Genomic DNA, 13855 nt, shown 5'->3' with positions numbered 1-13855 from the left:
TTAGAAGGTGTTGGCACCAAAAGAGAGTACAACACAGTAGACAAGATATAAAGCACAGAGAGTAATCAGATGTAATCCTTAGCATTAATCAGCTGTACCTGGGGAAAATAGTGTCATAAAAAGCCATATTCAGGCTATTAATTGAAACACGCAGAGCTTATAATTACCCAAAAAATCCTCTAGCCCATTTTTTTGCATTGATTGTTTACTATTAATTTATATATATATATATATATATATATATTTTTTTTTTATTGAGGTTTCAGAAAAACAGAGCAAAAACAATTTTTTACAGACAATTGTGGGAGAGACACGTGGAGAAAGAATGCACAAGACAAAACATTATCACCTAATCTAGTAAACAAGATAGAGCCTGCAAAGTACATGAACTATTATAAAATCAACCTCAGTTTTACTTTTTAGAAATTCCACTCATGGACATTTGTGAACTATTTTAACTTAGTAGGGGGAAGCTAATGGAACTCAAATGGGCACTCTTGGGCCATCTATGGAGAGAAAAAACAATAGCGCCACATGGCCCAATATTGTTTGGTCCGGAACTGGAAGATCTTATAGTAATGAATGAACTCACATTTAATAGAGCACCTCAATTAGTGCTAGATAAGCAGTCTGGGATCTATTCGGTCACCCAGAAGACCAACTTCCTGCACAGGAGCTGATGTCTGTATAGACAAAAAGGAGACACAGGTGCCTATATGGCCTAGTATTGTAGGTGCAAGGATATAGATGCAAACAAAGAGAAGAATGATACTCACAATGGATAAAGCACCTCTTGTGATGCTATAGAGGCATGAAGGGGTCAATTCAGTCACCCAACAGACTTGTGGCCAGACATCCAAGTGGATTCAGTGGTACAGATGGATCCCACAGTGGACAGAAAGGAGATATTCCTCAGGAAAAGGCAAAAATATATATATCCCAAAAGAAGATATACAGCAAGTGTTCAAATGTTAAAAATGACTTTAATAAAAGTAATAAAATCACAGGCAACGCGTTTCTCAGCCAGTGGCTGTTTCATCAGGCTTCATAAAATGTTTACTGAACACTTGCTAAATATACCCTAAGCCTAAATCAATTGATATTGAACAGGTGATAATGGGAGAGGTCAACTTAATTGGTAATGTGATCCCAACCAATCAAATGGGACCAAAATAGAACACACATTTTACAATAAACAATAAACAGTCTGATATACAATACATAATCATAATTTTCAAACATTCCAAAATGATATTAATCATATTATATTTCATTTATATTTCATTTAGGCAAATGAATTTAGTAGAATTTAAAAAGTCATACCTTATTGTGAGTGAGATGTTGTGTAAAGACTGGGTGATTCTGAGTGACATGCATAATTTAGTTTGATCAGAACGCAACAATTCCAATATTAGTGAGCCATATAAATTTAGAGTAGGTGTTCTAGTCAGCTGTTACCTAGTAGTTGCGTGTAATTTGAATTAAGCGCCGACAAAGTCGGCGTCCACAGGTATTTAGTGCGCATAATCAACCTCAAACATCTATTACCCAATTACTACGTGCGCTCAAGAGTAGACGTCAACGAAATCGGCGTCCCAAGGCGCTAAGTGCGCATGACTAGCCTCAAAAATTCTATCATATCAAGATCGCTCAATGGCCAATACAATACAAATGTGTGGCACTAGCTGATAGGACTAAAACAATTTGGGGGCGTAGACAATAACCTCCGTAATATGCCCTTCTGATATATACAATGTGAACAATAACTAGGAACTAGAAGGTCGAGCCAATATCGCACCAACACTGGGACCAAAAAATAGGAGAGCCCCAATGAGCCAAAACACTAAAGTTATCTAGTGGAGACAATCCCACTGCCACTCGTTCCGAAATGGATCCGTCTAAAATCGGACGAGCTCTAACACAGCAGTGATAGCAAAATAGCGGAGATCCCCAGCAGAAATAGTAAAATAGCGGAGACACCAGCAGATCACATAACCAGCCACAGCTTGTCAGGACAACGTTTGATCGCGAACTGGGGTGTACTTATGTTGATCTAATAATACCTGTTTCCTAATAAAACAACACATCATGTGTAGAATACACCGCGGGATGTGCAGTGTAATTGAAGGGCACATTAGCACAAAGTCCTACATTTCAAAAGATCAGACTGCACAAATTCCTAACATATAAGAATATGATTGTGATAATTATAAATATAAAAAATAGAGTGGTATAAAGGGTGAAGATATATTGTAACACCAGCCTCAGTACTATAAACACTAAACATTACTGAAGCTATATTCTCATAGCTTAACCAAACAGAGCTTCAAATAAATCGCTTACCACCTAAGGATATTGACAGATAAAGTTGTCCTATTGCCCATAATAGCAAGGAACTTGAGTGTCATAATGAGTAGGCACAGTGCAGGAACTTATATATCATAATGAATTGGCACAATACATGACAATTTACTCATTAGAACGAGATATATCTAATGTTAGCATTGATAACTAACATATATCTGAAGGAAAAAATAGGGGGGTATACTACTATCTGATTGGAAGTATAATAAATAAGGAGTATAAAAAGGGGAAATATAGAATAGAGTGAGATGATAGAACAGTCAAATGCAGTCAGTGTTGACACACTGATCTAGAATGAGTAAACTCATTATGCCTTGAATATATCTAAATAAAACCAATAGTTATGGCCATTCAGTCTATATACAGCTCATATGCGAATGGCTAATGAGAGGGAAAGAGCTACTACCAATCTATATAAGGTATAATATGAGTCATATCTATTATGACATGATATTCATAACTTAATGAAAAACTAATGGTGATGAGTAGTTAATTACATTGTTCTAGAACAAGCCCATAATAACGGACTCCTAATGGGCTCATGAGTTACAAATCTGATGCATACATGTATACATACACATTCTAGATCAGTGTGTCAACACTGACTGCATTTGACTGTTCTATCATCTCACTCTATTCTATATTTCCCCTTTTTATACTCCTTATTTATTATACTTCCAATCAGATAGTAGTATACCCCCCTATTTTTTCCTTCAGATATATGTTAGTTATCAATGCTAACATTAGATATATCTCAATCTAATGAGTAAATTGTCATGTATTGTGCCAATTCATTATGATATATAAGTTCCTGCACTGTGCCTACTCATTATGACACTCAAGTTCCTTGCTATTATGGGCAATAGGACAACTTTATCTGTCAATATCCTTAGGTGGTAAGCGACTTATTTGAAGCTCTGTTTGGTTAAGCTATGAGAATATAGCTTCAGTAATGTTTAGTGTTTATAGTACTGAGGCTGGTGTTACAATATATCTTCACCCTTTATACCACTCTATTTTTTATATTTATAATTATCACAATCATATTCTTATATGTTAGGAATTTGTGAAGTCTGATCTTTTGAAATGTAGGACTTTGTGCTAATGTGCCCCTCAATTACACTGCACATCCCGCGGTGTATTCTACACATGATGTGTTGTTTTATTAGGAAACAGGTATTATTAGATCAACATAAGTACACCCCAGTTCGCGATCAAACGTTGTCCTGACAAGCTGTGGCTGGTTATGTGATCTGCTGGTGTCTCCGCTATTTTACTATCTCTGCTGGGGATCTCCTCTATTTTGCTATCACTGCTGTGTTAGAGCTCGTCCGATTTTAGACGGATCCATTTCGGAACGAGTGGCAGTGGGATTGTCTCCACTAGATAACTTTAGTGTTTTGGCTCATTGGGGCTCTCCTATTTTTTGGTCCCAGTGTTGGTGCGATATTGGCTCGACCTTCTAGTTCCTAGTTATTGTTCACATTGTATATATCAGAAGGGCATATTACGGAGGTTATTGTCTACGCCCCCAAATTGTTTTAGTCCTATCAGCTAGTGCCACACATTTGTATTGTATTGGCCATTGAGCGATCTTGATATGATAGAATTTTTGAGGCTAGTCATGCGCACTTAGCGCCTTGGGACGCCGATTTCGTTGACGTCTACTCTTGAGCGCACGTAGTAATTGGGTAATAGATGTTTGAGGTTGATTATGCGCACTAAATACCTGTGGACGCTGACTTTGTTGGCGCTTAATTCAAATTACACGCAACTACTAGGTAACAGCTGACTAGAACACCTACTCTAAATTTATATGGCTCACTAATATTGGAATTGTTGCGTTCTGATCAAACTAAATTATGCATGTCACTCAGAATCACCCAGTCTTTACACAACATCTCACTCACAATAAGGTATGACTTTTTAAATTCTACTAAATTAATTTGCCTAAATGAAATATAAATGAAATATAATATGATTAATATCATTTTGGAATGTTTGAAAATTATGATTATGTATTGTATATCAGACTGTTTATTGTTTATTGTAAAATGTGTGTTCTATTTTGGTCCCATTTGATTGGTTGGGATCACATTACCAATTAAGTTGACCTCTCCCATTATCACCTGTTCAATATCAATTGATTTAGGCTTAGGGTATATTTAGCAAGTGTTCAGTAAACATTTTATGAAGCCTGATGAAACAGCCACTGGCTGAGAAACGCGTTGCCTGTGATTTTATTACTTTTATTAAAGTCATTTTTAACATTTGAACACTTGCTGTATATCTTCTTTTGGGATATATATATTTTTGCCTTTTCCTGAGGAATATCTCCTTTCTGTCCACTGTGGGATCCATCTGTACCACTGAATCCACTTGGATGTCTGGCCACAAGTCTGTTGGGTGACTGAATTGACCCCTTCATGCCTCTATAGCATCACAAGAGGTGCTTTATCCATTGTGAGTATCATTCTTCTCTTTGTTTGCATCTATATCCTTGCACCTACAATACTAGGCCATATAGGCACCTGTGTCTCCTTTTTGTCTATACAGACATCAGCTCCTGTGCAGGAAGTTGGTCTTCTGGGTGACCGAATAGATCCCAGACTGCTTATCTAGCACTAATTGAGGTGCTCTATTAAATGTGAGTTCATTCATTACTATAAGATCTTCCAGTTCCGGACCAAACAATATTGGGCCATGTGGCGCTTCTGTTTTTTCTCTCCATAGATTGCTGTTTCTGGATCCTGGCCTGGATCATCACAGATAGCTGCCTCCATCCTCTATAGAGACTTTTACTTTATTTACCACTTTTGTTTGCCTATTTTGTATTATATTGTTAATGGTTAACATTGGCTAAACACTGTATATTGTATGATATATAATTTGTATCACATTGTTATTGGTTAACACTGGTTAGCACTGTATATTATTATGAAATATCACTATTTTATGATTTGTTATTATTTAGTTTAAAGTTAGACAATATATGATTATTGTCCATTTTTGACCATTAGTGTCTCCTCCACTCATACCTTTATCACTTCACTCAATACCAATCTGTTGGTTACCTCTCCATATTCACATTTAGGGCGCCCCCTCACTTTCATTTGATCACTCTTGGGCCATGGTGCTATGTTACAGGCTTAACTATAAAGTGAATCATATTCATAACGGCCACTTTTGGACCCTGGAATATATAAATAATGTAAAAAACTAGGCACATCTGGAATACATCAAATGCTACAATAAAATGATGTACATTGAAGGATGAATCTTTAGTGGGGTCTATAGTAATGGGCTGTAGTAGACTAACTAGCAAGTTTATGTCTGTATTATATAAATAGGGAAAATAAATATGCAGTTCCGGCCGCAGACAGCACATCATCCTCTGTGTAGGATATTCATACAACCATAAAGTATAACTTAACTATAGTTATAAGTGGTACATAAAAAATAAAGACTTGGCAGTAACATGAGAATTATACTTTGTAATACTACTGTCCTGTATACAATATGAAGGTATGTTAAACTAAATAGGAACAGATTAACTGCTACTTTCAGTTACGACAAGATTGTGCCTAAAAAATAAACTATTAAGGGGGCTCAGTTTTCAGCTAGACACCATAATATAATTGTCGACTGAATATTAAAGTTCTCCTTAGTATCCATGTAGTAGGTGTAAGCAGATATCAATGCTGCCTAGTATACTAACTAGGCCTTGGTTTAGATTCTGACCATACCCAACCCATTTAGATTAGGAATTACACAGTATTTAAGGTTTTTAAGGGCAACATGCCCGTGTTTGAACTTAGTAGCTAGGTAAATCAATGTTATCAAGTAATGTTATCAGGTAGATGGGAATCGGTATCCACAGGAATCTCTTAGTTTATCAGAAGGAACTTCATCATTATAAAAAAAACTCAGGACAGTGGGTTAGACTGTTTTGGCCGCTTTCTCCTGCATCTGGTCACCTGAGGTGTCAGGCCACCCTTAGGCCACGGTATCATTGGCAGTAGTCGTGTCGCAGATATAGCCAGAGTATCAGGTAAGCCAGCAACGGTATGGGAGGACAGTGAGGATATCTCAGCTCTCGTTAAGGCATCCGGAGGTGCTACTAGGGGTCTGTCCTCATCTTCCAGCATATCAGGCTGGGGTCGAATGCTGAATCCACTGGAGATCAGATAAGCCAGTTTCTGGTAATGCTCCTCTAGTAAAGAGCATATTGTAGCTTTGAATGATCGAATGTTGAGTGCCATAGTAGAACGTTTTTAAGAAGACAGCTTAGCAAGCTGTTATAACCGGATCACAAGGGGGGTGTTTAGATGACGGTCAGGCCTTATTCTAGGCTGCCACTGTGTACCACACCGTTCCAGTACAAGGTTGAAGGTGGCTGCACTATTTAGGTCAAATTGTTCAGTGGGGTCTATAGTTTAAATGTATTACACTCTCGATCCTGGATGGTGCCGTAGTCGGGCAATAAGCTATGGATATATCAGTCCAACTCTTCAGCCCCTGAAGTAAGCGACCATCATGGCCGCCGCCCCGAAGCATCCCCTACTATTAATTTTATTGTTTCAGATCATCTAAACTGGACATCCCAATAACTAAAATCATCTTCTTGGCATATGTTTTTATTTATTTTTTATAACATGCTGGTGCCAATTAAAGGGATAGTAAACCCCAACATTTTCTTTTATGATTCAGATAGAACATACAATTTTAAACAACTTTCTAATTTAATTCTATTATCAATTTTTCTTTATTGTTATCCATTGCTGAAGGGACAGCATTGCACTACTGACAGGAAGCTGAAAATATCTATTTAGCCAATCACAAGAGACAAATGTGTGCAGGCAGTGGAACTAATTAGCAGCAGCTCCCACTAGTGTATGATATGTGTATTACTTTTTTTTAACATGGGATACTAAGAGAACGAAGCACATTTGAAAATAGAAGTGAATTTAAAAGTGTCTTAAAATGACATGCTCTATCTGAATCATGCAAGTTTAATTTTGACTTTCCTATCCTTTTAAGTTTTCCTGAGCACCTATTTGTAGATACACAGAGTAGTTTAACCTCTTTTTGCATAGGTATATATTCTATAATGTTTTCTTCTAATGCTTTAGAAAAGCTTATCAATGTTATTTTTAACTGAATGCACTAAATCAACAAGAACTTTAGATAAATAATGTGATAGTCTTTTCAGAGTCATTATACAATACCTCAGTGAGAGAAATTCATGGGTTATCTTGAACAGATACCCTGTTTCACAAATTCACACTGAACGCCAAAAAGTGATTAATTCGATTATTGGTTTATTACCACGCGACAAACTAACGTAAAATATGTTAACACCATAAATCTCAAAACCAACCCACAACATACAGATGGTCTTCAGCTTCCTGAAAGTGCAAATGATCTGTGTGTCATTTCCATATTATTGGTACAGACTCAACGTCTCCGCCCTTTGCTGCTCCCGGAACCAGCAGCGTGAGAGCTAAAATCATATGTCCCACAAGCTCATGTTGAAAGCTCTGCCCCTATGCACGGATATTTGGCAGCTGCCCTTTGCTTGGCAGCTGTATTGCTGTTTCGCCAGGATTTCAAAAGCTTTACCTCCCTCCCCGGGCTCAGCTTCCTCTTCCCGGATCAGTGCACAGATGCCGACCGCAGGCTTCTGAGCAAGGAGGAGCTGTCACTGCACCACGGAGGACAGGGCAGCCCCGGCACGTATCTGGCTATTCTGGGTGAAGTGTTTGATGTGCAGAAGGGACACAAACACTATGGGCCCGGGGGCTCTTACAGCTTCTTTGCAGGTATTAGTACTAGGTCGTGCTGTTTTAGAATGGAAGGACGAGCAAAATGGGGTTGGAATTCATAGTTTTATAACTGGGAATCAATATGACTGGTATAATACTGTGTGTAAAATAACTAAATAAATGTGATTTTTCTATATTCCGTTAGCTAAGTGCTTAAAGGGACAGTCTACTCCAGAATTGTTTAAAAAGATAAATAATCCCTTTATTACCCATTCCCCAGTTATGCATAACCAACATTGTTATAGTAATATACTTTTTACCTGTGTGATTACTTTGTATCTAAGCTTTTGCAGACTGCCTCCTTATTTCAGTGCTTTTGACAGACTTGCATTTTAGCCAATCAGTGCTGAGTCTGACTCCTAGGTAACTTTACCTGCGTGAGCACAATGTTATCTATATGACACACATGAACTAATGCCCTCTAGTGATGAAAAACTGACAAAATGCATTCAGATAAGAGGTGGCCTTTAATTGTTAAGAGATTAGCATATGAGCCTACCTAGGTTTAGCTTTCAACTAAGAATACCAAGATAACTTAAATAAAACTCCTTAGGAGTGAGCACAATGTTATCTATATGACATACATAAACTAACAGTGTCTAACTGTGAAAAACAGTAAAAATGCACTGAGATAAGAGGCAGTTCAACGGCTTCGAAATTTGCAAATAAGCCTACATAGGTTTAGCTTTCTACAAATAATACCAAGAGAGCAAAGCAAAGTTGATGATAAAAGTAATTTGGAAAGTTGTTTAAAATTGCATGGCCTATCTGAATCATGAAAGTTTAATTTTGACTTGACTGTCCCTGTAAGGTTTTAATATCCCAGTACAGAAACTACTACTTGCCTACTTTTACAATAATGGCAGTTTTCTTTTACAGGAAAAGATGCTTCTCGAGCCTACGTGACTGGCGACTTTAGTGAGAAAGGCCTTGTGGAAGATGTGTCGGAACTGTCCCCTCTTGAGATGCTGCACTTGAACAACTGGCTTACCTTTTACCAAAATAATTATATTACAGTTGGTGTGTCCCTTGTGTTTTTTTGTGTTTTTAAAAAAATAAAAAAAAAATTTAGACACAAAATCTAGTTAATTAAAATAGAGCAATGAAAACAAGCATTATAAAGAATAAACTATATATTGGAAAAAAATGTTTTGGCAATAAATGTAGCCCATGACGGACAAATACACCAGTGCCTAAATTATGGCATCTACTGTTCTGCGACTGTAATCAACAGATCAAAGTTAATTTGGTATATTTATATTATTTTACCTGGCAACCGGTGTGCAATGCACAAAGTTCAAAAGTTTAACAACATATAAATAGATAAGACTTATCCTCTATTACCTGGCGAGCAGTAAGATATGTGTGTGCTGTCTTTTTGTTTGCAGTTTACGCTTTCATTTATCCTGTTGTAAGTAAAAGAACTTGCACAATGAATATTAAAATAACATTGTAGCCAAAAGAGACAAAAGTAAAACGTTTTTTTTTATATATAAATCATAAGCATTAGTTTGGTGAAAATAATGCAGTCATGATTTGGTGCCTCAGGGCCTGGGCCGCTTTTTAGTCTTTAGGGAACCAATGAATTCTGTATTGTACCAACTAATTTTTCAGTAAAATATCAGGGTGTCTGTCCATTAACTGTAGTTTGACCGTGGGACATTCAGTTAGGGTAGCTATCAAAAATAAATACATAAATCTAGCACCAAATGATGTAATTTATTTCATGTTTTGAAATGGTCAAGTCAGAGTCATTGCAATGACTCAGTTGGGACACGAGTCCAAAGAGAAGTCTGTGAAACAGAGCCCTAGAACCACGGTCCTCAAGTACCCCCAACAGGCCAGGTTTTCATTATAGCTGAACCAGTGCCTCGTGGGGTTACTTGAGGAGCTCAGTTGAGAAACAATGCCCTAGAACATCAGTGGACAGGAATGCTTATATTAAGTGATTGCTGCTGAGGAACATACCATTAGCTGGTAAATTTCCCAAAAGTCCCTTAAAGTACATTTTTTGTGTTATTTGTCTTATTTATTTGTAGTTGACTATCATATTTATGTCATATTAATGCAGGAATGTGGACTTTGAAAAATGTTTTTTACATTGTTTCCATTAAAGTGCATAACTACATAATTAACATATTGTATTATGTATTGAAAGTAGTAAGTATATGACAGACTGTGGACTTATGTAAAATACTGTATATAATTCTGGTAACAAGTTTTATTCCTTTTTTTTAAGGTAAACTCATAGGTAGATTTTATGATGAAGATGGAAATCCAACAAAAGCTCTAGAAGATGCCCTAGCAGTTATTGATGTTGGCTTAAAGTTGAAAGACCAGAGACAGGAAGAAAATAAACAATTTCCACCATGTAACTCCGAATGGAGCTCAGGAATTAGCAAAGTTTGGTGTTCTAGAAACAGGTATGTAACGCAGTCCTCAAGGCAATGAATTGCATGTCAGACATTACCTCAGAATTTCTATTTTAGCTGAATATAGTTTTAACTAAAGCAATTACGCAGTTCCAGAAACCTTCTTAGGGGGGCAAACACTTCTGGGTTTAGTTGCAGTTGTTCCAGGTTAGGGACAGAGTGGATGGAGGTGTAGTTACAAGGTCTTCTTGCAGGTGTTCTGGGTATGGTTGCCAGCTGTCATAGGGTGACTTTAACTCACTAAACTGCAGCTAAATCTACTGCTGATGTTGCAGTATTCTAAACACACCCGTTCTCTGGAGCTGTATTTACAAAGAGTATCCAGAAATAAAAGTTTTTGCCAAACAGAGATCCTTCTAATAAGAACACCTACATATGTTTCACCCTTGGGGGTTTCTCCCAGGCTATTATTAGTAATTTGACTTTTTTTTTACCTTCCTCCTCTGCCCAATGGGGGGGGGGGGTGCAAAATAGAAAATTGGGGGTGCTTTTCCACTCCTTGCTTTGCCCTAGAACTTCCGCTGCTGTGGAAATTCAGCTTTAATAATCCACTTGCAAGAATTTTACTCAAATTATGTAAATTATCTGGTTTCTATATGTTTCTTAATAAATCAGACCTCTTTAAAAAAAAAAAAAATACCTTATGTAAAATAACAAAACTATGATACTGATAAATTAGGGGAATATATTGGAAAGAAAGTAACGGCCCTTCAAGATTGGTTTCAATGTCAAACTCAGGCTTATATTCAATTTGCTACTGTATGTGGCCAAAAATGATGGGTTAATTGGGGATATCAATGGAACCTGAAACATTACATTTCAATGTTTCATGTTTTGCTTTAGTGTGTACGTTCAAAGTTGTTTGGGAAAGATGCAAGTGTCTAAATAACTGCTTGTTCTTGATTCGCTGAACGTAATGAATTAATTTTGCACATTTTTAACCAAGACGCTAGTTGCCTCGCATAATGACAAATGTAAACAAGCCCGTAGACACGTATTTTGATTGGACGCGACAGAGCAATAGATTTCTTCTAGCGAGGGGGGCCGGTGGGGGAACGCGATGCATATAAAAGTAATTGATTAATTTACATTACATTTCACATACACTTCATTAAGAGAAAAAACATATGCAAATTTATTGTGCTGCAAACTATTTATTATTGACAGATGACAGAACTGAGTTTACCATCCCTTTAAACACCATTGTTTTTGTTCTAAAAAGAGGCCAATCTTAAGATCCATATTCATTCCTTGGGGATACATAGAATCAAGTCTATGTATCTCCCAGGCTTCTTTTCTTTAAAGGAATAGTCTAGTCAAAATTAAACTTTCATGATTTAAATGCAGTTTTAACCCCTTAAGGACCAGGCATTTTAGACAAAAACTTCCTCAAATATATATATATATATATATATATATATATATATATATATATATATATATATATATATATATATATATATATATATATATACGATTTGAGAAGCGCTCTACCAGGAACGAACAACAGCTCATCAGCTGGTTCTATGGCTATTTACCACCCTGGAGCAGCCTCTTTTAGACCAGTGTGCTTTACACAGAGGAAAACTTTCCTGAAGTAAATTAGTCTGATCCCGCCAAATAAGGTCAGTCCAGCCCCGAAATACCAGGCAATTCTCCTCTGAACAATGAACATGACAACCCCAGACGATCGTTTCAGCCTCCTATGGGCCTTGTCAGTGAGGTGCAGCCACATTCCTCTAAGCACACTGAGCAAGGAGTCCACGTCTGGTTTCCCCCATCACCCATAGGGAGACTTCCCCAGGGTCATATTAATTTGCATACAAAGTGAGAAACTCTCTACCAGGAACGAACAACCGCTCATGGAGGAAACCAGACGTGGACTTCTTGCCCAGTGTGCTTAGAGGAATGTGGCTGCACCTTACTGACGAGGCCCATAGGAGGTTGAAACGATCGTCTGGGGTTGTCATGTTCCTTGTTCAGAGGAGAATTGCCTGGTATTTCAGGGCTGGACTGACCTTACTTGGCGGGATCAGATTGATATACTACAGGAAAGTTTTCCTCTGTGAAAAGCACACTGGTCTCCGGGTGGTAAATCGCCAAAGAACTAGCTGATGAGCTGTTGTTCGTTCCTGGTAGAGTGCTTCTCTCTTTGTATGCAAATATAAATATATTGCATGCCACCATTTCACCGCCAAATGTGATCAAATTAAAAATAAATTGTTAATTTTTTTCATAATTTTAGGTTTCTCACTAAAATTATTTACAAACAGCTTGTGCAATCATGGCACGAATGGTTGTAAATAGGGTTGCACCGATACCGATACTAGTATCGGTATCGGTACCGATACCAAGTATTTGCATGAGTACTTGTACTCGTCTAAATGCACCGATACTTAAACCGATACCTCCACTTCCTACCCATATGCTATCTTGTGACGTTTTTTCAAACTGCATGTTCCCATTTCATTTTAAGATGGAGTGGAGACTAAACTAAAAATTGTTTACTGTTGTTCTGCCAAAACAAATTGTTGTTATTTGTATTATTGTAGGAGAGATCACTGTACCTCGTTCAGACAAACCCCTGAAGTACTGGGCAGTTAATATACTGAGATTTCTAGCACTGGCTAAAATGGCCCAAAAATATCTTTCTGCCCCATGCAGTAGTGTAGAAAGTGAAAGCCTGTTCAATTTAGAGTCGAACCTCCTTACTAATAGCTGAACATGCAGAGATGCTTCTGTTTTGTTCCTTAAAAAGAACTTGCCACTAAGTTTTGAAAAAACTATTCTTATTGCTTGATTGCCTTTTTTACTGCTAGTTCTCATCTTGCACAATTATGTTCAAAACATACTGTACTCTGAGGAACATCCATACCCTTAGATTATATAATTGCAGGAAGAGTACTCATAGGACAAATTAGGTTAATTCCAATGAACACTCATCCTGCAATTATAGGACTAGATTTAGATTACATTTGATTGGTAAGCTTTACCAATGCTCTGTTCAAATTTCCAATTCCATAGACTTTAATGGAGTAGGGCATGTAATGAGATCATTGGTAAAGCTTGCCAGACAAATGTAATGTAGCCTATAGTGTTATTCCCCATGATTAAACAGTGCACTGTTCTATTTTTTACTGTATTGCACTTTTGGTTGGTTGTAATTTTATATTTGTTATTTATTGCTGTTATTAATATATTTTATTGTAATATTTTTATTTATAAACATGTTCT

At 37.1% G+C, this 13855-nt stretch overlaps 1 protein-coding gene across 1 annotated transcript in view; it reads left to right on the top strand.

The window, feature by feature from the left end:
* Nucleotides 1-7831: 7831 nt before the first annotated feature.
* The window catches only part of LOC128653927 (neuferricin), a 47224-nt gene continuing 41200 nt past the window's right edge, over nt 7832-13855 (top strand). The window contains exons 1-3 of the mRNA XM_053707502.1: nt 7832-8186; nt 9069-9209; nt 10429-10612. Of these exons, the coding sequence (XP_053563477.1) occupies nt 7913-8186; nt 9069-9209; nt 10429-10612 (599 nt within the window). The 5' untranslated portion in view covers nt 7832-7912. The remainder of the gene's footprint in view (nt 8187-9068; nt 9210-10428; nt 10613-13855) is intronic.

This window comes from Bombina bombina, chromosome 3 (genome assembly GCF_027579735.1).
Source record: "Bombina bombina isolate aBomBom1 chromosome 3, aBomBom1.pri, whole genome shotgun sequence".
In the NCBI taxonomy this organism is placed as follows: domain Eukaryota; kingdom Metazoa; phylum Chordata; class Amphibia; order Anura; family Bombinatoridae; genus Bombina; species Bombina bombina.
This window is presented reverse-complemented; position numbering and strand designations above follow the sequence as displayed.